At 37.6% G+C, this 27903-nt stretch overlaps 2 protein-coding genes across 2 annotated transcripts in view; both read left to right on the top strand.

Moving 5' to 3' along the window:
- Positions 1-1210: 1210 nt before the first annotated feature.
- Positions 1211-22125, top strand: kcnip3a (Kv channel interacting protein 3a, calsenilin). Its single transcript, XM_081348925.1, has 8 exons — positions 1211-2150; positions 13810-13934; positions 17456-17525; positions 17637-17707; positions 19212-19319; positions 19430-19534; positions 19632-19694; positions 20665-22125. The coding sequence occupies exons 1-8, from the start codon at positions 2048-2050 to the stop codon at positions 20710-20712; spliced, it is 693 nt and encodes a 230-aa protein (XP_081205051.1). The 5' UTR covers positions 1211-2047; the 3' UTR covers positions 20713-22125.
- A 3628-nt stretch (positions 22126-25753) lies between these two features.
- slc23a2 (solute carrier family 23 member 2) overlaps positions 25754-27903 on the top strand; it is a 53266-nt gene continuing 51116 nt past the window's right edge. Inside the window, exon 1 of the mRNA XM_081349978.1 lies at positions 25754-26020. The gene's annotated coding sequence lies outside the window, so the exon portion shown is untranslated. The remainder of the gene's footprint in view (positions 26021-27903) is intronic.

Below are 27903 nucleotides of genomic sequence, written 5' to 3'. Positions count from 1 at the left end.
CCATTACATTTTAAATGTCTACATTGTAGCACTGTTTCTATTTTTGTCTGGTCCTGTTGTCATGTCTGACATTTATAATCTTTGTATGGCTCTTTTAACTAGAAAAACAGCTATTTGATAAAAAAGGAGGGGGAGGTGTGAGAGATGGGTTGATGCTGGCAGTAGAAACAGTGTTTGATCTCACATTGTGTTTGGTTGACTTAAAGCTACCATTAAGACTTTATTGATTCCTTCATCTAACTGAGCCATTATAGCTCTCTCCTCTTCTCTCTCGCTATGCTATAAACAGGAAAACCTGTGAGCTAATGTTGTCTCCTCTGGTTGTCCCATTCCATGCAGAGGCCTTGCCCTGCTTCACTCGAGAGGAAGGAGAGAGAGAGGGAAAGTGCTCCAGATGGAACAGATATGTGGGTGGATGGAGGCTGGGAAATCGGTAGGGGAGGGCGTCCCTGGAATCTGATCCCCCTAGTATCTCTCCCTCTCTTCGGCTTTCTGCCCTGTTTGGAAATGTGACTTTTCCCCAAGTCCCCAGACAAAAGGCAAGGAAGGAAAAGAGAGAGAGCGAGGGAGTTGTGAGAGAGGGAGTTGTGGTCAGGGAAAAAGGACCAGTAGTCACAGGGGTTTGACTTTGCAGTCAGGGTTAGTAAGGCTAGGAAAGTGAGCGATGGATAAAAGAAGGGATGGAGTGGTCATAGATGAGCAGAGAGGAAGAGACACGGAAGGAGGGGTGGGATGGACAGAGAGGTGAAGATAAACTGCCCATTGCAGATTATTACGGGACAAGAGAGGGCAAGAGAAGCGAGGGAGGGAGGGAGGGAGGGAGGAAGAACCTGAACTGTACAGTGCAAGTTGAAAGAAGAGACAAAAGCACTTGATGCTGACTCTGAGGAAACAGATGATGGAAAAGATGAGGGCGCTTGACTGATGGCAGAACCCCCGAGAAGGAAGAGAGACGAGAAACCGCATTCTTCGGGACCACTCCCAAGACGTATCACCGAACTTAATGGGCCATTTGAAAGGTTTGATGGGGTCAAGAATTGTGAACTTCACTGGATTTGCACCTAGTTAAAGACAGATCCACCCAATCTGCAAAGTATTGAGGTATTTTTACCGCTGCCACAGGAAGTAACTTATAGCTTTTCTCTTCGTTTTTTTTTTTTTTTTTTTTGCTGATTTGCTCCAACCTGGTGTAACACGCAGGAGACCGCCGAATGCTTTGGACCAGGATTCGAAATGCCACCTCAGTTCTTGTCGCAGTGACCGAGGCAGTGCCAGATGTTGATCCTGCATATAACTAAACGGAGTATTTCTTTAATTAATTCTGCATGGACTATTATTCATGTTTGATGCAGTAGGGTGCCCATTAGTCTCATATTTCCATGTCAGCATCTACAAAATGCGGATTTAAGAGCCACTTAGGACTTGAAATGAAATATGATCGGTTTAACAGCTAAATTAGTCCATTGCTTCCAAGTAGCAATTCCACGTTGCACTCGTCTGGATCTGTGGAATGAATCTCCGTTCTCTTGTGCCTCTTGCTTTACACCGAAACCTACACCTTTGGATCAACAATCTTGAATATCACAGCGTCACCACAGCACTTCGTCACGACAGAGTTTAAAATGCTCTTGTCTGTTGTTGACACTTACAAATAACATTTGCGGCCAAGGATGGCTTTTACACATCTGGACTGTGTACGAAAACTGCAATCCAGCTCTTTATTTATGCGATGGGGCTTTCAAGAAAAAATGACCTAACATGGAAACACTGACTTCTCCTCTCACCTCCAAAATAAGTGTAACTAGACCGGACTCTTTTTCCCATGGACACTGCTAGCTTGACGTTCTGCCAAAAATATCCCCTGGTTTTTCTTTTAAATATTCTTCAGAGGAACTACTGAAATGAATCTTTCCTTTTGAGACGTCCTGCATCTGGCGCCATGCTATAACGGCCAGTTGGCTTTGTCCCGTGTTAGTACAGAGATTAATACTTTCACTTCCAGTAGTTCTAGAAGTTCTTGTGCCAAGAATCGTAATTCATTGCAGCCATGGGTATTCAGGGAATGGAGCTGTTTGCCATCGGAGTGGTCATCATTCTGTTTGTGGCTGTTCTCAAACAGTTCGGCATTCTGGAGCCCATGTCGCTGGAAGGTAAGGAGCATTCTAGAACTGAGGTCCTCCCCTTTGTTGTCATGGTGATATGCTTGACCAATGAGGCCCTTGGGGCCGGGGTTGCGTCAGGTGCACCCCGATGATAGATAGCGTTAACAAATCTGATGTTGTGATGTTTGTGTTAAAGTGAAGGAAAGGTATTGCACTCTCACAGAATGCAATAATAGATTGTTCCTGTTGAGTTTTGAAGGTCACTGGGTCTTATTTGGCTGGTAGGCGATCAATTGAAGTTTGAAGCATTTTATCACAATTTTTGCTCTACTGTAGGCAAATATGAGCACAACACATACCTGTTACATCATGTGTTAAAGTGGGACTGCAGCACCGGGTGGGAACAAAACTGTCCTAAATGTGTTCAAATCTGACAACCTCCCCTTTGGGATGTTCTCAAATGCACAAATAATTCCTAAATGCTAATAAATAGTAAATTCATATATATTTTTTTTAATTAATCATAATTGATGTATTATTTGCTTATTAATTAGATTATTGTATTTATAAAAACAACTAAAGGCCACATGTCCTCACTTAAGTAGTATGCTGTTTTAGTAGTTGACTTTAAAAGTGAAAAATGCTACACATCTAAAAAAATATTTTTAACAGTATTTTGTCTATTCTTTCATAATTAACATGCTTTCTGTTTTTATGGCCTTATTTGGGCTTAAAATGTTGCACTTGACCATTTAAAATGCATTTAAAATATACAATTTTAAATAATGATGGCCAAATGGTGATTAAAATGGTGGAAAAACTGTGAGATGGTGCCCAGTTAAATAAGAAAAAATATATATATAAGAAATACAGATTTCCCTTTATACATTTGTTAAAATTTAAACTAATATCTTGAAAATGTATTCATGGACTTGCTGTATGTGCTATAAACAAATAGCTGATTATACATGTTTGGGTGTGTCTGTTATTAATGACACATGTTTTAGGACACTTTTACTGTTTATTAGGTTTATGATGTATGATGTGACAAGGAACTGATTGAGAGTGTTATATTGGTGTAAGAAATACTATTCTCTCTCTCTCTCTCTCTCTCTCTCTCTCTCTCTCTCTCTCTCTCTCTCTCTCTCTCTCTCTCTCTCTCTCTCTCTCTCTCTCTCTCTCTCTCTCACACACACACACACACACACACACACACACACACACACACACACACACACACTCTCTTTTTCTCTCTCTCTCTCTTTGAATCAAAACCCAGTCTAACATTACCCTTCATTCATTATGTATGCTTTATCGAACAGGCTTTCTTTACGGTTACCTAAAAATGGGTCCGTTGGTCTCTGGTCCTGAAGGGCACTGTCCATTTCCCTCTCACCCCTCCCTTCATCACAAGATCATACCCAATCATACATTTCTAGAAGTACAGATCAGAGTCAGTACCTTCATATAGATGCTCTTGCTCTGGAGTCACAAAGTTTGAGATTGGAGATATTTTTATTTTCTCCAGTTTTCCACATTTTTTCTGTTGTCTGGTGGACGTGCTTTGTGTCATGTCGCATTTTTGTTGTCTTGAATTACTTCAAACTATCAAGACATAAAGAGTAATGAAAAGATTGGCCTAGTACGATGTGCAATATTTAGCATCTGTGTGTCATATTTTAACATTCATATTATTGGCTGGTTAAGGGCTCTACACGATCCCAGCCGAGGAATAAGGGTCTAATCCAGCGAAACAATTGGTCATTTTATAAAAAAAAATAAAAAAATAAAAAACTTTTATTTACTTTTTAACCACAAATGCTCTTCTTGCACTAGCTGTGACTGGCCACACATTACATAATCGTGTTGAAAGGTCACACGTGACGTAGGCGGAATTACTGACCTAGTATTTGCAAAGTGAATGTGCAAAGATTAAGTCAAACGGCATTTACAAAAAGAATACATAAATAAAAGGTGTGAATACAATGATGTCAGACGATTTTGAAGTTGGAGGAGAAAATGAGATGGAGTTTTTCCTACCTTTTTCCATCTACGTCAGGTTACCGCCTGACCTTTCCAACGTGATTACGTAATGCGTGAAGTCGTGGACGTGCAAGACGATCATTTGTGGTTAAAAATGTCATGATTCCTGTCTTGTGTACATCCTTGTCTTGTGTGAACCTTTTGTTATTTCCTGTCTTGTGCCATGTTTTGTAGTTCTTTGTAGTTTTTCATGTTGATTAGTCTTCCCCAGGTGTGTCTTGTTAAGTTGTTAAAGGCACACTATGCAAGATTTGTACCTTAATATAACAGCTTCGAAATAATTTCGATTGTAAACGAACTTGTAGTAGGGCGAATCATCCCGATAGCAAAGCAGGGGGGGGGATGCGGCTGGCAAAACCAGCAATGCAAGTTTGAGAGGTGGCGTCCCGACAAATCTCGCGAGAATCACGACTTGCTTTACGGCACGACGTCACATACATCAAGAACATATGAAGCAGCCTCTATGGAAGACACTAGCACGAATTTAAGATGTGAATCATGACAGAGTCGACGAAGAACGTTTTCGGAAGAGTCAAGGAAAAGAAAACGAGAAAGTGAGACACAAGAGTCCCACTCGGTCAGACTTTCACTCGTTGGCGCCAAAAAGCATTAAAGGTGAACTAAGTAACTTTTTTACCTTAACTGAACAGCTTCGGAGTCATTGGAATGGTTATATGACATTTTTCGGGTTGAATGGTGGTCGTCTCGCACCCCCCGAGCGCCTGTGAGCGGAAAAACCACACTTGCAACTTTGGGCCGGCGGGCCGACGGCCTCAGCGTCAGAAGGTATCACGTGATATCAGGTCTCGCGATGTAACGAATTGCTTTACGGCACTGCACACATACACTATCTAAACATTTATTTGCTAGCCTTCTGTGTATCATACATACCTCAGTGGACATGGCTCCGTGCGTTCGCCGGGTTCTTTGAAAACAAATCCACATGACCAGCGGGAGAAGATGGGAGGGGGGAGAGTCACCAACGAGTTTTGACGACAGTGTTGTCAAATATCTATTCCGAAGCTGTAGGGGGAGCTCTATAGAGAAACCCGTGAGCAAAAAGCGAGAAAACAGCAAAGCTGCATAGTGCTGCTTTAAAGGATGCAACAGTGATGCTGACCTGGCATTCTTGTTGATGGACTAGTAAGTAAATCTCTTATTTGTAAACTTGCTTGCGTTCTATATTCAGTATGTTGTTGCGCTTGCTTGTTGTATGTCATTTTTTACGAAGTTGTTCATTCATCCATTGTTGATAATAAGACCAGTCCACTAATTTCCACATATGTCCAGCTAGTTATCGATTAGCAGAGCTGTTAGCAGACTTGATAACAAACATTCGTTTCTCTTACATGTTTTTGCGTTATGTTTTATTGCCCAGCTTACCTCACAAGCAAGTTTACTAGCTGAACTCAGGTGTTTTGATGTGTATTTATCACGTAGTCCTTTGTCTGGTTCAGGTTTCGTTTGGCATGTGTACTGTGCTTATGCAAACTTTAGCTGGCATAATTGTATGAAATCGTGAAACATTACCTCGTCAGTAGACATCTTCGGAGGCTATCTGTGCCTGTTCGATGTCCAACGCTTCCATCCTATTGAACAGGTACCGGTATACAGGGGGGAGGGGATCAGGTCGTGAGTGCAGAGATGGCTCTGCGTGAGTGGTATTTACGACAGTAACGTTAAATACATGTACTCCACAGCGACTCTAGGGGTCGCTGTTTGACAAAAACGGAATTAGACAGGATAGGCTAGCATAAATAGCAGACAAATCAAAGGAAAAAATAAACAAGTTAGCGAACGGTTACAAACAATTTATTCTCTGTGCATTTTCAAAAAAGAAACATTAACGTGCAACAAGTACACACTTAAGTCGCTGTCTGTTCATGAAGTGCTGAAATGTCAATTACTCATCATTAAAGTCATTTTGGTTTCATTGTGGCTTATAACTTTTGGCATAAAGTTAAAATATTTGTCATACCTGACCAGAATATGTTCAATTCTTTTCCTAACGGTAAGAATTAAAGGCACACTATGCAGTTTCTGTTTTTCTCAAACAGCGACCCCTAGAGTCGTTGTGGAGTAGGCTACTTGTGGAGTAACGTTACTGTCGTATATACCACTTACGCAGAGCCGTCTCTACACTCCTCCAACCGCGCTTTCTTCGTTTTCTTTGTCGACTCTGCCATGATTCACGTCTGGAATGCGTGCTAGTGTCTTCCATAGAGGCTGCTTCATATGTTGTTGATGTATGTGACGTCGTTCCGTAAAGTAAAGGTCGCTTCGCTAGATATGACCCTTATTCCTCGGCTGGGATCGTGTAGAGCCATTTGAAGCTGCATTAAAACTGCAATTTGGACCTTCAACCTGTTGACAACCGTTGAAGTCCATTATATGGAGAAAAATCCTGGAAAGTTTTCCTCAATTATCAGGAATTTTCTATTCTGAAGTGAATTAGTCCTTTAAGCTGGTTTGTTGGTCTTATCTTTTCTCCAAACCATATAAGGTTGGAATGGTTTGCCTTTTTTCAAGGGGTTTTGGCGACTGGTCAGCTGTCAGGTTGGGAAATCAGGGTAGCCCAGATAATACCAGCTGAGACCAGCAAACCAATTTAGGCTGGTTTCTGCAGTTTTTCTGCAGGGATATACAGCATAGGCACTAGGAAGGTCATATATTCGTCCAGTGATACAACATGTCGCCTGTTTTTTGTGCAAATAAACACTTCATCAGCTGGAAGGGTCTGAGTGCCTCATGTAATCTATACATAAATCTTTTGTCCATTATTGGCCCTTGAGCCAGACCACCCAATGGATCAGCAGGGGACTATTTTTAGCTCTGTGGCATCACTTACTACAGCTCTGACTATTCCTGAACGCCGTGTTTCAGGAGGGTGAAGTTTATTTTGGGTTTCTGATTGGGTTTCTGGTTGTGTGAATCTAATACGCAATCAGAGACGGTGAAGTATTACTTGTGAAGGGAAGCGTGCTTAATGATCAATATGTGCCAGCTCTGAGAGGAATTTGATCTGTCAACTCTTATTTATTCAACTTCCTTGTGTCTGTTCATAGTATATAATGCAAATAGTGCACCGCAGATTTGAAGCATCAGCCATCAGAGCGATATTTCTTTAAATGATCTCAAACTCAGACGAGGAAAATTTACCAAGTTATGAGTTGAAACCAAGGGGTTAAAGTTTGGCTGATTAAGAATGGTTAGAAAAAATTCTCTATTGATGGCAAATGGGATTTATAGTATAGGGATCACAAAATGTAGCACTCTATCTTTGACTTCATCATACGCAGAATACAATAGATCTAGAATCTAGAATAGGTCTGGGTGTATGTTCCCAAAGACGACCATCCAGACTTTCTTCAGTGAATGGTGCAAAAGCAAACATCTGCCATGGTATGGGGATGCATCATTGCAAACGGCATGGGTGATTTGCATATGTGTGAAGGTATCATTGATGTGGAGGTATATATTGGGATTTTACAGACACATACTGCCATCAAGATGACATCTTTCCTGGGAGGCACGATAATGCCAGGCCTCATTCTGCATGTGCTACAACAGAGAGGTTTCTTAGACACTCATAGAGTGGATGTGCTTGACTGGCCTGCCTTAAGTCCATTTCTGTCTCCTGCTGAAAATGTATGGCCCATCATAAAAAGGATAAACAGACAATGATGATCATGTCTTATATCAGACGAGATCGGCCAAAAATTTCACTAGCAAAACTGCTACATATAGGGCCCTATTTTAACGATCTGAAACGCAAGTGTCAAAGCACAAAGCGCAAGTAACTTTGTGGGCGGGTCTTGGCGCTGTTGCTATTTTCCCGGCGTGATAAATGACTCTTGCGCCAGGCGCAAATCTAAAATGGGTTGGTCTGAAGCAGCTTCATTATTCATAGGTGTGGTTTGGGCGTAACGTGAAATAAACCAATCAGAGCGTCATCTCACAATCCCTTTAAGAGCAGGCGCGCTTGTTCTAAAGCGGATTCCTATCATAACGGCGGATTTGCCAGGCGCGCGCCAGGAGCGGTTCACAGCCAAGGAGAGCAACGCTCTCGTCAGGGACGTTGGGGATGGAGAAACACACCCAAATTAACTTCGGTTAAAAAGGCGTATGATAATTTGGGTAAATGTGTAAGCTAGATGTATGCTTTTATAATAAATTGTCTATCTATCTATCTATCTATCTATCTATCTATCTATCTATCTATCTATCTATCTATCTATCTATCTATCTATCTATCTATCTATCTATCTATCTATCTATCGTAATAATGTATGATTTGCAAAAATGAAAACTGCTGCTTCTGTGTAGATGAGAGAATCAAAGTGTATGCGCGTTGTCGTGCACACGCTACATTGATTATGGCCAAGCATGCGCCCTTAAAATAGCATATGAATAACATGCGCAACGCGCCACTGACTTTAAACTATTTTTTCCTGGTTAGTGGCGCAATTGTTTTCTAAACCTGCAAAATAGCATAAGGGAACGTTTGCGCTGGAACACGCCTCCTTTTTTGCGCTGAACCGCCCAGGGAGCTCAAGTTCATTCCCTAGTTTAGCGACGTGCTTCTGTGGAGGGAAAAGCGCGCTTTGCGCGGGTGCAAAATAGGAATGATACATGCGTCGGTGTACAATGTCAATTGCGCTGGGTGCAAGATAGGGCCCATAGTATCCTAAATTCCCGAACAATTAAAAAGTGTAGGAAAGGTGGTGACACAGTTGTAAACATTTCTCTGTCCTAACTTTTTTGGAGTGTGTTGCAGCCATCAAAATTTAAATTTGTTTATATTTACAAAATACAATTAAGTTGGCCAGTGAAAATATTGAAAATCTATTCTTTGCTCTTTTGTGGGTTAAATAAAGTTTAAACAGAATTAACAAATCACAGATTCTTGATTTTAATGCATTTTACAAAATATCCCAACTTTTCTGGAAATGGAGTTGTAGACCATTTGTGCTTGGACCCTGATTATTGCCGCTTGCGGCTATATTTATTATTACAAATGTAATATATAGCATTATTTTTTAATTATTTTGAATTAATTTTATTTTTATTGTCATGCTCTCAAAAGATATTTTGGTTTTCATGGTTGTAAGCCCTTCTGTTTAGAAAGACCCCTATATCACAGTTGATGACATTACTTGAAGGGCTCAGTTCAAGACCCATCTGGACCATATTTGCACTCTAAAGGCCTGTTCAAAGACGATAACTAAAGATAATGATAAAGATATAGTTCTAAAAATCATTCTCAATATTAAAGAATAGCGGAGTTCACACCACAGCTATAACGATAACGGCACAGAGAAACGATTTCGTTGGAATCACTTTCAGAACGATTTCATCCAGCTGATGAACAATGAAAACATTGACAGTCAGTCAGAATCAATCTTGCTATAACTAGCTCAAGCATTTAAAGCGGAAGACAAGCACACGCTTAGAATAAACAGAACGATATCATCAGCTGGTGTAGACGCTAATATTGCTATCTTTATAGTTATCATTCTCTGTGTTAACGGGCCTTAATGGTAAACATTCATTGACCTTTGACCTCTAAAATACATTTACACTATTCATGAGCTTACAAAACTGAAAACTTTAGAAGCTGTATTTTTCAATTCCCTCTGAAAATTGACATTTTCTGCACTGCTGTCATAAATTAGTTGTGCAATACAAAATCTTAAAGATCACATTTGGCAAGTGAGCAGTGAATAAGGCTGTGAGTAGGAGGATAAATGAAGAACGGTCTCTGTAGATCTCTGTCATATCACAAAGGCTGAAATACAGAGAGAACAATTAGTCGTGGGAAACTGGTTCACAAGGCAAGGGAAGCAGGATTTAGGGCACCTTATGAGTGTGTATCTATTCCAACAACTTCAAATATTAAAGAGCTACATTTTCAACTTCCTTTACTGTAATGTTACTGTGTGAGCATGAAAAAGGTCTGCAAAGTTACAAAGGGAGTTACTCTCTATATCAGTAAGCACTGCTTCTGATTCTGAACTCCCTGAAATGCCTCGACTGTAGCCTTGAGTTTTCTTCCGGGAACATCAGTTTCACAATATTCCTCATTTAAATAGTTCCAGCCCAAGGAATATGCAAAATAAAGGGAACGAGTAATAACGAGTGTGGTAATGGTTAGGGGCGTGACATTTCCAAAACCAAAGACCAAATCACAACACTGATCCAGCCCACCAATCAGAGCACAATGCGCTTTTTGAAAGGAGGAGCTTCATAGTTACAGGAACTAAACGGCTACGTTTCCCATACAACCACATAACTCACTGCCTAACCAACATAGTACGACTTGCTTACTTAGTGTCCAAGAGTATGGTCTATTTAAGTCCATATGTCATTTTAACAAGAAGCTTAAGAGCTGTAGTTCCAACCATGTAAGTTTGTGATGCTGTCACTGGAACTCATAGGAACTATGGATTCAGGAAACACCAAATCGTTGATATATTGTTAATGACAGAATATTGGTAATATTGGTAATGAAAGAACTTGCAATCATAGTTGGCTAACGATTTTTTGGGAAATGCATCCCAGAGCATTTCAGACAGACTGGGAACAGAGGTGCTGTGTCACAGTGAGGATCTGTGACTAGAGACTCTTATTTTGGAAAAGACTCTTAGTATGACACTGAACTGAGAAAATGCATACATACAGACACTTTCACACTAACATCTTAACACACTATCTGTTTTGCGCATAGTTTTACACCAGTTAACGCAGATATATGTGTGTCACTGATTGTGTATCGTTTCGTGTTGTACCTGTCTTCACCATGCCTTTTTTTTTTCATTTACTGAGTTATTAATTTCTCGTTGTTGATTTATATATTGTAAAGAACTCAAACAAGACCGGTAACCATGTTATATGTTTATTGATTTCAATTAACCTCTTACATAATAATAAATTGTCATATAGGAACATTTTACTTTACCAAACAGACGAAACCCGGTCACAGGAACTGCCACCATTTTGAATGTCTCTTTCCCGCCAATAGGCACAGTTAATTGTTGTCATGTGTGAGGGGGAGATTGGAGTTCTGTTTGATTCTTTGATAAACGTTGTTCAACATTAATAATTAATTGAGTTGTTTTGTTTTCAATGTTTATATATTTTTATATTATTCAAACTGTTTATCTCTTTGTTACTGTTAAATCTATTTTGATTTGTCTTCTTTAAATGTCATTTATTATCTTTAATTACCAAATGGTTTGGTCCAAGTAGGAGGGGCTTAGCCTTTTTAAGAAGGCGCCTCAGTGTGATTAGGAGGCTCGTAGAGTGAGTGTTTGGGAGTTATTGCTCTGTTTTTGGGCCGATTTACTGGTATAGCCAAATTTTGTGTGCAGATAACTTTAAACAGTTTATTTTATTTATTTTTGTTTGATTAGTTTTTTTTTTTTTCTCTCTTCTTTGGATTTTCACTGTAAATACCAGTTGCACATATTGGATTAAACACTGAACTTTTGACCTCATCATCACGTCACTTCATTTTTTCGCCTCCATCTGCCGGTACATACAGAGCAGTGGTGCTGCTGCTGTTGGGGCCTCTTTGTGGCACCCCTGTCTCTGTTACATGCTGCAACAGTGCAAAATAGGTGAAAAAAAATGTGGTTTTTGAACATTCAAGCATGAAAGCAGGGTATACTATTCATGTACACCCCAAATCAAAAATCAAGACTTTGTAAAAGGGCATAATATTAAATTCCATTCCAGAATAAAACCCTATCAAAAGCATAAAATCTTTTTACTTGTGTCAGGGAACATTCATTTGAAAGATTTATGTAGTCTATTTATTCATTTAAAGCGTAATTTTTATCATCATGTCAAAGTTCAAGATTCATGTTAGGGTTGTGTCTAAATCTAATTGGGACAAACTTGTCTCCTGAGTGGGAGTTTTCTCAATTCCCTCTGAAAATTGTGTCAGAGTGAACTTTTAAATAGACGTGAGAAGAGTAGAGGCAAAGAAATAATGAGCGATGAGAGTTACCAGCATATATCTGGACTTCAGAGTCATTTTGGACACAAGGCTAAGACAAAATGACACCATAAGTGTCATCTTTTTGTTTCATCCATGTTTTATTGACTTTTTGGAAAAGCGGACCAGATATTTATAGACACGGGACTTCTGCCCGTCTTTGTACCTCAAATATGTAATCGGCTTTACAGGATTTTTATGATTCATTCATGAAGCTTGTGGAATTAACAGTCTAAAACAGGACTAACCTGGAAGAACAAGTGTTGGAAGACGTGCAGTGAAAGAGTGTTGAGGGACAGAGTGTCAGGATGAGTGTGAGGTGGGAGACAGAGGGGTTACAGACCGTGGGCATCGTCTGCCTGGTCTTAATGTTTCTCAAACTCATGCATCTGCTCGGACTCATAGACATAACTGAGACAGGTAAGAGAGAGAGAGTCGCTAGCAAACGTCATTTCAAGGGTTGGTTGAAAATGGAGCCTTTTGATATTGTTCATATGTCATATATTTACATGAAAGAATATTCTGGTTTAAATTTGATTAAATTTGGCATTTTATCAAAATATCTAAACTTTGAGAGGCAAAATTGCATATAATATTCAGAGAATTTGTTTTGAATTTAGTTGATTTTTCTTACCCCATAACACATTTTTTTCTTGTAATAAGCATAAATCTCACAATGTTTTGTTAGATTGAAGCTTAAAAAGCTAATATTTTGGTGTAATTTAATTCATTTTAATATCTTTTGTTCCCTGATATTTTAGTATTAGTATTATTTAGTACGTAGTATTATAGTATTTATTAATATTTTGACTGAGTTTAGTCATTTTCACTGTAAAAAAGTTGCTGCCTTACATTAAGTACAATCAACTTGGATATTTAAATCATTTGAACTTAAATTACATTAAACTGGCTTAAAAATGTTGTTAAATCTTGTATAACAAAAAAAAGTTGAAAATTGCTTAACTTATTTTGATGATTGTTGTCATAACTTATTGATCATAGATTTTTAGTTTTAGTTAACAATAACAGCACTGATTATTTGAAGACCTCCATCTTTTTTGGTGTGATTTTTGTTCTAATTTTTGTGGCTTTTCTGTTTCTCTCTCTTTCTCTCCCTTTCTGTCATTCTCTTACCACCCTATCTCACTTTTTGTCTGTTTTTGTTAAGACGGTGAGTGTAAGCATCGGCCTATTATTTGAGTTATCTACCTTCTTTTCTTTAGCTCTTTCTTCATTATGTGATTGATGACTATATGCTAACTCATATCCAGACACTAGCAGAGCTGAGAAGAAACAAATAGTTAAACCCACCAATTATAAATCCACCCATTATAATTGCTTTAGTGCCATAGTATGTAAACACTTAAAATCAAGTAATTCACAGTCACATTGACATCAGCAGTCAATCACATTGAAAAATAAAGTGCTACCCTGTCTTTCAAACCTCCATCTCTATCCTCTTCCTGCCTGTCTTTGACTTTTATGCTAACTCTTTTGCTTTCACCCCTCTTCCTCTTCTCTCTCTCTTTGCAACAACTTTTAAATGCTCTCCACCCCATCCCACCCTGCATCCCATACACTCACCCCCTTCCCGACCACTTCCCTCTTTTTCTCTCTGCTTTCCCCTTCTTCCTCTCTCTTTTTTTTCCTCTTTCTCTCCCATAGACAGCAGTGACAGTGACCTAGAGCTGTCCACGGTGAGACATCAGCCTGAGGGTCTGGAGCAGCTGCAGGCTCAGACCAAATTCACCAAGAAGGAGCTGCAGTCCCTTTATAGGGGCTTCAAAAATGTAAGTGTCTGTGAAGGAGAGGGGAAAAATAAAGGTTAATGTTGAGGTAGTTCAGTATTTACTGTGTTTGGTTAGCGGTCAAACTATCAAGACTGTTGCAAGTAGTGATGAGACGGTTGATACCTGGGCTCCGACACAGTTTTCAAGGAACTATTGTATCACAAACTGTACCGATGCTTGTATCGAAATTACAATACCACGTGATTAATGACATTTGAAGCTTCGAACGTCATGCGGTATCGGAAGGTCTGAACAGCTGATTTGAAAAAAAAATTGGTGCTGAAGGGATTTGTTAGATTTCACGAGTTCTCACTTACAAATAAGTTAGATAGAATAAATGGTATGCATATTTGGTGTGCTGTCCGGGGAGAGGGCTCCGAGCTCGGATATTGAGCCCGAACCCAGAGTACTCCCCTCGTATTGCTGGTTAGGAAGTAACAGGCGAGTGTGAGGAGACGGGGTGGATGGAGGGATGCTGAAAAACTGTCGAGGAACATTGGTGAGTCAAATGAGTATACAGTATGTAGGTCTCCACTCATGCTGATTGGATAGACATGTTGATTACTGATTGTTGACAGCTGGTTGGAATGATGTGATAATTGGATCAATTATTTGAACGTGCTCCGAACTTTGTTAATAAAACATCATATGGTGGACAAAACAAGTCTGAACACCAGGTGTCGCAAATGTGCCAACAATTGTGATTGTGTTAAAAGATTCTACCCACCCCTGATAGACTTAAAAAAAATAAAATAAATACAAACATAGAATGTAGACCCAAAAAATAATAGTAAAAAAAAAAAAAAAAAAAAAAATTACATAAATGTTAAAAAGTTGACACAATATCAAAAGCAGCATGCCATAGATTCACAGTCTTAACATTGGATCCATGCATACGAGAAGTTGAGATTTCCATCGATATAATGTCCAGCAAAGACACTGTCCATATTCATCTGTCCATTGTGTGAGGAGGATTCCAGCGATTAACAAAACATTTTTTTTTTTTTGTCGTTGTGAGAGCGGCTAACGGTAAAATATCTTTGTTGAATGGATAAGGTAAGGTCCCTAAAATCGTTTTTTTTTAAAAATGGTGTGGGGTCAAACAAATATCAGTGTCCAACAGATATGATAAGTCCTGTGAGAGCTGGGTCCAAAAAGGTGAGAGAGAGGGACAGTCCCAGAAAAAGTGCAAGTACGTGCCTAGAGATCCTTGAGTACAAAGATTACACTTGGGAGAGGAGGATAGATTCATATAGAAACGTTTCATAGGAGTCAAGTAAATGTAGTAATTTCCAGTGTATCATTTGATGATTGGGGTTCTTTGAAGACCGCTTAAACATCCTCCATACCTGATCTGAAAATAAAACATGCACATCTTCATTATCCTTGGCCCAAACAGTTGTAATAGATAAGGGTTTGTATGAATGCTCAAGAAGATACCGATAAATAACCGAAACAGATCTCTCAGAAGGAAGGAATAATTTGCGCAGTAAGTGAATAGGTAAATGGGAGTCCCAAGGCACCCCAAATGATCTTATTAGCAAATACATATAAAAAGATGTACCTTGTAAATTATAATGAGCTTTAATGTTCTGAAATGATTTTAGACCCATATCATTGTATAGACATTTTTATATAGAAACACAGAAACAAACTATCTGTGCAATGAGAAATTAGTAACACTTCCACGGATACTCCGTATCATAGCAAGAAAGGGTCTCAACTGAAAAAAAAAACGCTTCACAAATTCTCTCAAACGCCCACAGCTAGGTGTTTTTAGCAAAAGTGAACATGCGGCCTTAAGCCTAGTCCCAGACTAGAATGCATGTTTGAGCTGTTTTAACTGAAAGCAACTTACACTGACATCTTAAAATATGTCACTGCCATTGTTTTGTCTCAAGATGCACACCGGTAATGGGTTTTTTTCTAAGGCATGTTTATAAAAACTACTTAAATGCCCTAATTGAACTAAGGCCTAATCCTGGCTTAATCTAAGCTCTGTCTGCAGAAATCAAGAAATAAAAGTATTAATGGATTTGTTATTATTATTATTGTAGTTTTTTTATAACAATAAAAATAATTATTATCATTATTATTATTTGATATTTGAGTTATTTTACAGAACAACAGTAAAATGATAATACTAAGATGTATGGTTGTCTTAATTTATTTTGCTTTCAAACATTAAACCATTGAGCTTTTATTCGGGCAGAAAACCGCTGGGAGACTTTAACACTTCTCTTTGTTGACATTATGAATTTGGGAAGATTGTTGGTGCATGTTGGGTTCCCAAAATCAAATTATAAGTGACTCAAACACACAACACTTGCATAGAAGTACTAGCATTTACTGTGAATTGAAAGTGAAAATAAACACAATGCTGTGCTTTGGCTTTACCGGGCAACTGGCGAGTAACACATTTCAATGGAAAATTTTACTTGAATTTGGCGCTTTGAACCCTGGCAAACTGTCCCGCAGATGACGCTGCAAGCTCGTAAAGCGCCGTCAAAAGAATCCACGCATGAAATAAATGTATTAGAAAACGTAACATTTTGCAGTTTATTTAGTTATAGGCCATTTTGCGATTTGAATCATAAAACAGTAACCATTACAGAAGTAACATTTAAAAAAAACATTTGATAAATGTCCAACTAAAATGTTACAGAATTTTTTTTTTTTTTTTTTTTTGCTAACGTTTTGAGAACATTATTAAAGATATCAGATAACTCTGAACGAATGTTCTATTAATGTTACTGGAAGAATGTTTGCTACCACTTTGAGAGAACCTTGCCAGAACATTAGCCAAAGTTTTGAGAACACCTCCTGTTTGCTGGGAATAAAATCGATGTTATGGAAAAAGTGATGTGTTTAACACTATATTTTAACAAAGCACTAAGTTTAAAGAAAAAGGATTTCATTTTTGTATGACTAACTCCGAACAGAACTGCAAAAAATCTAGATTTTTAACATTTAACCACTCAACTCGCGACCGCAATGCTAGGGTGTTTGTGTTGGATCGTTGTTAGTGTATTATGCGGTTGCGAGGGAATCGCTAGGTGGTTTCTTTCTTGGAAATTCTGGGGTTTTGCCAGGGCAAGTATTTTCTCTAGGGTACTGTGGGTGGTTGTTGTTTTGTTGCTAGGTTGCTAGGTTGTTTCCCAAGTATTCTGGATGGTTGCTTGCTAGGTGGTTGTCCAACAGGTGATAACTCAACCAGGTTGTTTAAAAAGTATTAGCACACCTGTCCTCAACAGGCAGCACGATTTAGTTATCATTCATGTCTGCAGCACAAATAGTATAATTCATTTTTAAAAATGACAGTTCATCTTTAAAGAAAAGCTTTGGGATTGAAAATGTTGTTCTTTCTGTTTGCACAAGCAGATGTGTACAATATAGGGCAGAAAATTAGCACAATGCTCTTATTTAAAGCCTTCATGAGCTGCCGATGTGGCACAGTGAGAATTAGTCCATTATCTGTTTAATTAGATGTTTAATTAGATGTGCCTCTCTTTCCATTTAAGGAGTGCCCAAGTGGTTTGGTTGATGAGGAAACTTTCAAGACCATCTACTCTCAGTTCTTTCCCCAAGGGGGTAAATACAAATGTTTTTCCCTACATCAGTATATTGTTTTAGCATGAATTCAGATTGGAGACTAATTTGAAGTTTTATATCTTACTGATCTATTTTTCATTATTCCCTCAGATGCTACCACATACGCCCATTTCCTGTTTAATGCATTTGATCTTGACAGAAATGGCTCCATTCGTTTTGAGGTGAGAATTTCTTCCCTCATAAGCCCCTTTCACACAGAGATTCCGGAAAATACACTGCTAATGTGTCTCGGGAGTTGTCCCAGGATCGTTTGATTTTGGTTAATTCACACTGCCAGTGATTTTCAGGAATCTGTTTATGCGTTCACACACATCCCGTAAAGACACATGACATCAGGATGTGATGTGTAATGTCTCCGAAGTGTCTTAAAGGCCTGCTGAATTGCCTTGAATGTCACAGCATTATTCAATGTGTTGACGTAATTTCCACTGAAACAGGAAAACATGGCGGGACATATCGAACAACTCCTCCCCTTTTTTTTTAAATGACCAATAGCGTTTAGTCTATATCACTGCTCGGCCGGAGCCGTTAAACTCGGTAAAGCCACAGTTTCCTCCTAATCTCTAACCATTTAAGCAATTACAGTTAGAGAGCTCTCTTATTCAATTATTACTAGTAAAAATTACAATTAGAGAATTCTACACATGAATTTTTACTAGTCATATGTCTCCAGTGACTTCCATTCATTTTTAATTACGGAGCTCTACAATTGAATTGTTACTAGTAAGAATTCCAATTAGAGAGCTCTACAAATCAATTATTATTAGTAACAATTCCAATTAGAGAGCTCTACAATTCAATTATTACTAGTAAATTATTACTGGAGTAGTAGTAAGAATGCAGTTACAGAGCTCTCTAATTCATTTTTTACTAGTAAAAAAACGAATTAAAGATATGTATAATTGCAGAGCTCTGTAATTGAATTAAAGAGCTCTGCAATTGCATTCTTAGTAGTAACAATTGAAATAGAGAGCTCTCTAATTGGAATTCTTACTAGTAACAATTCAATTGTAGAGCTCAGTAATTAAAAATGAATGGAAGTCAATGGAGACATATAACTAGTAAAAATTCATTTGTAGAGCTCTCTTATTGGAATTGTTACTAGTAAGAATTGAATTAGAGAGCTTTGTAAGTGTAATTCTTACTAGTAATAATTGAATTAGAGAGCTCTCTAATTGTAATTTTTACTAGTAATAATTGAATTAGAGAGCTCTCTAATTGTAATTTTTACTAGTAATAATTGAATAAGAGAGCTCTCTAATTGTAATTGCTACTAGTTAGAACTGAATTGTAGAGCTCTCTAATTGAATTCTTACTAGTAAAAATGCAATTACGACGATTAATGCTGCGATTCGATTATATAATAGCGTATCGCGTACCGTTACACTAGGCTGGCAAACAATCTCAGCTTCAGCGTCATCACTATGACATTACGGCATTGGTCCTGCCTTTTGTTCACGCACGGCGCATTCCAGGACTAATCCCAGCAATGTTACTAGGTCCCCATCCTGGGATCAATCCCGGGACGTGTTCACGTTCACACAGAAGGCACTCCAGCAATTCTATGGCAATTTTCTGGGATCAACGCTCTGTGTGAAAGGGGCTATAGTGTTTCTTTATTACCCTTCATTACCTTTTCCCTGACTCGGCTGCTCTCATTGGCAGGACTTTGTGATTGGTCTGTCCGTGTTGCTGAGAGGATCTGTCACCGAAAAGCTCAACTGGGCTTTCAACCTTTACGACATCAACAAGGATGGTTACATCACTAAAGAGGTGCTCACCAAACCTTTATGCTGTAATGCTCCAGAGGTTCTATCATTGATACTTTTGTCAAGCGGACTCAAAGAGTAATAAGTGGCATGTGTGTGTTTGTGTGCATGTAGGAGATGCTGTTAATCATGAAGTCAATCTACGACATGATGGGCAGGTACACATACCCCAGTGTGCGAGATGAAGCTCCATCTGAACATGTGGAAAAGTTCTTCCAGGTACCAATAGCAAGCACATTTATGCATATGAAGGCACTCAACACACACAATCTTACTAGAGCATTAAGATCGTCTACACTTTATAACTTTCTTATAGAAAATGGACAGAAATCGAGATGGTGTGGTCACCATTGAGGAGTTTATTGAGACCTGTCAGAAAGTAAGTTGATATTAGTATTTACCCACAAATTTTGGCTTGAAATGTGTGTAACCATTCTTACATAAATTAAAAAAATACATTCTTTAAATTATCAGATTCAATTTGACGTGAAAATTGAGTAAATAAGTTCATAAAACCAGTGTCATGTTAATGATCGCTTTCAGTTCAATGGAAAACTCATATGAATTGCTTGTAAAATGCTTCTTATGTAAATTATCACATTCAGATATTTCGCACTGTTCATATAACTATTTCTTTGTGAATGATCACATTTAATTCAGTGCAAAAATTTTAACAGTTTAATACGTAAATTATAATTATTGTGTCCAATTCAATGTGAAAATGTACGTAAAATGTTTCTAAAATCTTATATATATATATATACTGTATATATATCATCACATTCATTTCAATTTTAAGATAATTTTTTTAAATAGTTTGTGAATCCATTTTATGAAAATTCACATTCCATTCAATGTCAAAATGAATAAATATTAATAAATATTCTTATGTGAATCATCATTTAGTTCAGTGCGAAAACATGCGTAAATATTCCTAAATTCCTTCAGATGTCAATGTTTGCATTTATTTTGTGCAAAATTGTATATTATAACCATTTTTATGTAAATTATCACTTTCAATTCAAATGTATGTAAATAGTTGCCAGCCACCACCAGCATTTTTGATCATTTTCACAAAACTTATATGGCCTCCAGAATATTTTGTTGATATGAATATCTAAACGTGCAATATGTCAAAAGAAAAAACAGACCCTCTGCTTTTAAACAAACAAACATAAACATGTTATTCTAGCTTCGTGCATTCTTTTTTTATCAACACTTGAATGTAAGTATGCCCCCTACTGTATAACAGTGAAAGCCGGAAAATGACGTCAATGGCAGGGAAAAGGTTAGGGTTGGTGCCAGCCAACCATTACAAACTGTCATAACTGTTTCTTTCTGCTTTCCAGGACGAAAACATCATGAACTCCATGCAGCTCTTTGAAAATGTAATATAGGATGGGCGTGGAGCAATCTAAAGCTAATACAGCCCTCAATGTCCCAAACCAGTTCTCTCCACATGTCTATATACCAAACTAGCACAGCAGTCACTCTCTGTCTTGTCCTGTAGCACTACTCCCATGCCTGCTGCACTCCGTAGAATCGTATATAGACCAACACATAGCCTACGGTATGGCTTCACAGTTTGTACTTCACAGCAGGACTACTTTTAATAAGAAAAGCCTGGGCGGCTGGGATCCTTCCTGTTGCTAAATACTGGCAACCATGTGGTGGAACTTTCTGATCTGAATAAAGAAGCAAAGCCACATTTTGCATCACTGGATAATGGATTCCAATGGAGTCTCCAACACTCCGAACTGCTTTCTTCTGCCTTATGAATGAGGGACATTACAAGACTCAATCTCAACCTTCCAAGACACCATAGTTTGAAGGAGAGTAAAGCAACTATGGATTTCAAGGGACCCAAATGAGCGTCTAGCACCAATGACGATTTGAAGCACATGAGACTACACGTAATACTCACCAAAAGAGCAAAGTAAATGTGATGAAGAACGACCTGAAGCATGCCTGTCCAGATATGTGAGATATTTGTGATTTTCTTGCATGGAGACTGACAAAAGTTGTACATTTTCTTCCTTGTAAGCCAGTAGGTCCCACAGAAAACTGTAAGCAAACTAAAGCAACTGTATGCGTGGAGTTAGATAGTGTGCCAGTGTTTATAAGTTCTGCTCAAACCTGTATTGCACATATTATCAGTGGGGCCAGGATCATATGTTTGGTCACATTTGATTCTTGCACAGCAATGAGGTATATACAAATTATATTTACAGTATAGGCAATTTAGAAGTATTGAAGTATGTTTTTTATTTTCAGGAATGTATTTATTTGTCAGGCAGTGTTTAATGGAATGCAGGGTTTGGGCATGAACGGGCATGTCCAGGTTATTAAAAATGTGGTTTACAAATGTTATTATGCTTATTTTAAAAAATAATAATAATTTGGATTTTGCTATATATATATTTGAAAGTAAAGACTGATATAAATATACTGTATGAGAGGCTTGTTTATCTTTATTTTTTCTTTTGCCTACATATTGTTTTGTAAAGGTTATATATTATTATTATTTTATGAAGTACAGAACACGATGGACAACTTTGAGCTCATTAGACGGTTGTATAATCAGGAATATGGGGCAGTTATTGTAACTTTACGCAACAATCCCCTTTTATAACTATTCCACACCTATAGAAGAACAAATACTACTACTAACGTGAAGTTAAAAGTTCGGAGTAAATTAAAAGTCTGTTTTCAGTTCACTTTCAGCAAGACCTAAATTGTAAAAGCTATTATTGTTTTATTTTTTGTTTATTTGGTTGGAACAGATGCAGATTCATGTAGATCTAATGAATAAAGGATGCACTACTCTTGATCAAAACCAGTGTGTTTCTGTTAATGTTACGGATGCTTTTAATGATAGACTCACTCTAAAGAAAGACAGGAAGTTGTGTCATTTAGCCAATGACAGTGAGTTATTCTTAGTGCTTTTCATAAACAGGCTATTCTTAACCTTTGTGCGTCAATTAAAAAAAAAGTTACACATAGGTTCATAGAGGACAAAAATCTCAAAAAAACTGGTTGCTTGGTCTCATTTTAAAGAAGACCCTTGGCAGATTTCTTTCTTGACAGAAAAACATTTAAAAAGTAAAACAAAAAAAAAATTATACAGGTTTTAATTTATGAAAATTATTTATGAACAATATAAGTACCACATTTTCCCCATTAGATGCCAGCAAAACTCCACTGGTTCACACAGTGGTTGGATTTGTGATTTGCAGTGCTGTAGAGTTTTTCTCTCTCAAATATTACAAGCACACACTATTTTATCCAATTGGCTCTTTAATATAAGCAGAAAACAGGACTAAAGCGAGTATATGTGATAAAGGCTAACCCGGAGAAAATGGCACCATCCTGTAAAGAAATAGTAAAGAAGTGTGTGTGTGTGTGTGTGTGTGTGTGTGTGTGTGTGTGTGTGTGTGTGTGTGTGTGAGAGAGAGAGAGAGAGAGAGAGAGAGAGAGAGAGAGAGAGAGAGAGAGAGAGAGAGAGAGAGAGAGAGAGAGAGAGAGAGAGAGAGAGAAATAGTAATATTACAACTAACTTCAACTTTAACAATAAACCATAGATTCCTGATTTATGACTATCAATTTTTTTTACAGTTTACAGTGCAAGTTGACAACTGTTTCAAAATCTTTTAGCATGCACAATTTTGTTGGTGTGTTCACAAAGCCTACCATACCTAAAAAGGGTTGAACCATCAAGGTGTGTGTGATCAAAAATGTGTCAGTTATACAAGGTGTGTGTGATCAAAAATGTATCAGTTATACAAGGTGTGTGTGATCAAAAATGTGTCAGTTATAAATATATTATATATATTATAACAATACAAAATTCACCCAAGCAAAACAGAAATGGGAAATCAGATTACACCTCTCCATGTGTGTGATTTGCCTTCCAAAACACGAGAATTTGTTTATATAGAATATCATGTCCTTACAGAAACGTTTATGCCCATTTTCAGTGTTTATGCAAATCTGTGTGTGTTTTGGTTCATGCTGGAGACACGTCTCCATTTTGTTTGCTTTGGGCGTCTAACTAGGGAACATAATCTCTCTTCTCTAACCTCTGTACTTTTCACTTTATACTCTCATGTATCTTTTCTATTGGCTGTTCATCTTAACATTTCCCATAATAATGTTCAAACTTGTTTCTATCTTATGACATTGCCTATGTGATTCCTTGAATCTGAGTGAGGCCTTTAGACCCACTGACCTACATCTATCAATTAAACCCATAGATAAGCTACTGATTCAGGCCGTTGAACTCTTAAATAACCAGGAAGACGACAAAGTCAACACTGTCTCTTGTTTGTGTATTATGACAACACTACTTCCGATTCTTTCCATGTCATTTCAGGTCTCCCTCTCACCTGCAGCTATTTCCAGGAGTGACATCACTTCCCGTATGTGTATTTCTGAGCAGAAATACATTTATTGATTCATGCCATTTACAGCCAGCCGGGTGAGATTTATAAAAAAAAACATTATTTTAAGTTTGAGTATGTGTTATAGTGTAGTTATACTGTACATTTAAGTACTGAGTAATAACAATTAACTACATGTACTTATGGTTAGGGTTAGGATCATTAGGGTTTGGTTTAGGGTTAGTCGCATGTAATTTATAGTTATTACTGCAGTAACTTCATGTAACGTGTGTAACAAGGACACTGTAAAATAAAGTGTTTCCAAAAAAGTATTTGAGCGAGAATGTCATCGTTTAAATTTAAGGGTACAACTTTAGACAATTTAGAAATACAATGGAACTCATATAAAATAAGCAGTAAAATACAGACATAATTGTTTAAACTGAAATAACTAAACTAACTTTTTAACAATTTACTTATTGACTGTTTATTTATATAAATTACAGGCATGAGGTTTTAAGATAAGCTACAGTACAGTATGTTACATGACCTATAAATGATGTAGGCCTACATGGTTAGCCTACTCTTTCTTCTACAAAGCCGTTCCAGTTATGGTCAAAATTCAGTGTCACTCTGGTCAATCTGGTCAAAGAGAAACTGACGATGCTTTTGTTCCCCTTCTCTGCTGCTTAAAGCAAACTGGCATAATAATAAAGCCCTGTTTGTATCAATGGGAATTAACTTTTTTTTAACTGTACTGAAAAAAAAAGTAGTAGCCTTGTAGCGGTGTATGATAGGAGGCTATGTATTTGATGTGCTTTTTATTTTCAGGCTTACATTTTGGGATGTAATGAACAATACACTTGCAATTATTTATTTTATTAGTGAAATAGGCTACCATTTAAAAAAGGGGGATTCATTGCAAACCAAATGTCTTTCATTTTATATAACACTGCCTATTCACACCATCAGGGGGCAGTACAAAGTTAGTCATGTTGAATTTTTTAGACCGTACTCAAGTGTATTGGGACCGCTCATATTTGAGGACTACTCTATTTTATTTTATTGCATCACAGACATGCCATTGTAACAAAATGATTAGGCTAATTAGGATTAGACCAAGTTTTTTTCCATTTAGAGTAACTTTGCTCTGTATTACCATGATAAAGTAAACATATATAATAAAAGCACATAAAACAAGTTTTGTATTTATTTAGTGGTGCTATTGTATGTGTTCCGATTAGATGGTCAGTGAGCTTGGTCACTGATGTGCTGCTCTCTTAAACCCTTCATTAAAAGCTTAAAAAAACACAATGAATGAATTACACAACAAACTCTTCATCTGCTTCTTCAATGGCCCTCTGTTGAGCAAAGATAACAGTCCCTAAGTGACCTCCCTTTGTGTCTGCGTTACATGTTCTTTTAGTGGGTTGTTCACTAATTATATCATTTCTTTTGTAATGAAAATGTTTTATAATGATGACAATGGAAAACAGGTCACGTGTTGTTATTTTCAAAACTGCACTCAAACAGCTCATAGTTTTAAAACTAAGAGATGCTTTCCTACTAATTTTGTAATGTGAAAAAGCGGCTCATATCATTGGTGCCTTGTCATTATGTAGTGGTGAACGAATGTAGGTCAATTAAGTAATGACGCAGTGCAGCCTGAAGACCGACAGGGGGCGTCAAGGAACCCCACGGATGGCCTTGAGTGAAACTATGTGCTTCTTTTATTAACATATCGGCAACAATAACGTTAGAGGTATGTTTATGTCATTTATATATATGTTTACATATATTTTCCGTCAAAAAAACAGAATGAAAGCGCCATCTTTACTGTTAAAAGCACACTTGGAGGAGGAAATGTTGGTCCTGTGAGGCATATGGGGGGCGTGTGAAGGAGGATGCATTCAGCGGACTTATGGAATCACAGGGGCGGAAACTACACTGTTGTAAAAGAGGTGACTGGAGTGATGCGTCATTGCTTCTGGACAATTCTATTGGCTGAGAGTCACCAGAAGGCGGGGCTTGTGAGCGTCGCGACGTCAGGGTTTGTTTTGAGCATGCGTTGAAAAAATGCCACAGTGCTCCTGTGTGTGTAGCTATATAACAGAGGGGAAAAATCCCGTTCCACTCGCATCCTGCTCATCACATGTAAGCCCGTGTAGTCAGAAGAGTCATTCCTGTCGAAGATGTTTGCTCAGAGGAAATCGCTGTTTCTGTATTGACCCTCGGTAGTGTTGAAGTAGGACACTCAGTGCAGCGCGACTGAACACAAGGGGAAATTACAAAAGAGGAGGACGACGGTTTTTTTCTTCCCTGAAAGGTGAGCAATAACGACTGAATGCATTTTGTGACGCAAGAGGTGTACTTGTAAATGTAAATATGTATTTTCTTCATGTCTATCATAACGGAAAATGTCCTAGTCGCATCCCATCAACACCTTATTCCAGTCCCAGCGATGCGATACAGATATGCAGAATCTGACTTCTAACGTTAACCGGCTTGACTGCATATACAATAAAGACGACGTTGTTGTTATATGAACACTTCCATTTTTTCTTGTTCTTGTTCTCTGGTTTATGTGTGTGTGTATATAGGCTAAGACTTGATTTTGAGGTATGGATAACGTTCAGCACTATCGATCTGTCTGTTGAGCTGAGCCATATGGATATTGAGTCACTGGCTCTTTTTAAAGGACCACGTGCTTTCAGCCGGTCTGGTTTGAGATGTATTTTTTCATCTTATAATAACTACAAGTGACAGCGAGCGGGTTAATCTCTCTGTTTTCTAGCCTGCGCACACATTCGTGGTTGATCACTTAATTAAGATTTAATAATGCTAGACGACATTAAAACGCCACGTTTAATTAAGCCAAACACAACAAAGTATTAAGTATATAATTTCTCCCTTCAAAAGCAGTGAGAAATGTAGTTTTCTGTCAAGTATCCAGTTAGGTGACATGATAGTTTGAATATTAAACGTTCTTGTCTTAGTTAAATAAAGGGATACTTGATTTGATTATCTTTGAGAAGTATGTCAAGGTTAGTAATAGTTTGATAGAAGAGGTGATATAAAGATTATGAAGAAGAGCAGGGTCATAAGGTTTATGTCTGACATCATCATTTGTGATACAACCTGGACATAGTGTGTGCCTCATTGAATATGGATTTGGCAATTGTTAAACTGAAAGTTTCTAGGCTGACTTTAACCGCTCCCAGTTGTACACTTTACTAGTTTATTGTCCCTGTAAGACACTGGTGCAATATAAATCGCAGAATGGCAAATTAGTAATAAAAAAACTCAGTGGTGTTTGTATAAATGTTTTACAATCTTGGAAAATCTGGGAATTTTAGGAAATTGTGATGACTTCTAACATTATTAATGACTTACAATACATTTAATGCATCTTTGCTGACTAAAAGTATTAATCATCATTACCCCAGACTTTTGAGTTGGTAGTGCATTTTGTTTATAATACTTGGCACTGAAAAATTAAATAAGCAAGATGTTGATCTTTGTAGGGTAAAACTTTCCTCAAGCCATCGTGATAACGTCAGTTTGTGTTGAGGGTCTCTTCGGAAACATTTGTACAATAAGAAAAATCATAGAGTAATGTAAAAGCTTGCTCTCTGACATGCATGTTTAAATCTTCCTCAGAAATCTCTATGAAATTAATTTTACCCAGCAATCACGAATGACTGGAAATGCCATATATATATATATATATATATATATATATATATATATATATATATATATATATATATATATATATATATATATATATATATATATATTTCATACAGTGTGGGAACGCTGAAGTATGAATGGCAAATCATGCCCTCATGAATCTTCCAGTTATGCATAGAGGATGGAGGTCATCTATAGCCAACCTATGCTCTCCGTCTATCAGTGGTCCATTGTAAAATATGGATTTTGTGTTCTTTTATATTTTCTTTTGAGTCATTCACAGTGCTTTGGGTGTTTTTGTAAATGATTCCTAAATTATCCATCCATCCATGAGATGGTATAAAGTCAGTGACATCTCCTCCATATGGAATCTAATTTCCACCATGGAATACATTTTTTTTTTTAAGGTAATTGCGACTTTTTATCTCACCATTGTTTTTTTTTCTCACATTTGCATGTTTATAGCTCACAGTTCAGAGAAAAAAGTTAGAAACTTTCATTTGCGAGGTAAAAAAA

This window comes from Scardinius erythrophthalmus (genome assembly GCF_964197995.2).
Source record: "Scardinius erythrophthalmus genome assembly, chromosome: 20".
Classification (NCBI taxonomy): domain Eukaryota; kingdom Metazoa; phylum Chordata; class Actinopteri; order Cypriniformes; family Leuciscidae; genus Scardinius; species Scardinius erythrophthalmus.
Note: the sequence above shows the minus strand (reverse complement) of the source record. Positions and strands in the feature narration are given on the sequence as shown.

What these genes read in the sequence shown, in the direction of transcription:
- kcnip3a (XM_081348925.1), top strand. Translation starts at nt 2,048, where the DNA reads ATGGGTATTCAGGGAATGGAGCTGTTTGCCATCGGAGTGGTCATCATT. An exon ending in TCAGTTCTTTCCCCAAGGGG is followed by an intron (nt 17,526 to 17,636) that starts GTAAATACAAAT and finishes TTATTCCCTCAG; the next exon opens with ATGCTACCACATACGCCCAT. An exon ending in ATGTGGAAAAGTTCTTCCAG is followed by an intron (nt 19,535 to 19,631) that starts GTACCAATAGCA and finishes ACTTTCTTATAG; the next exon opens with AAAATGGACAGAAATCGAGA.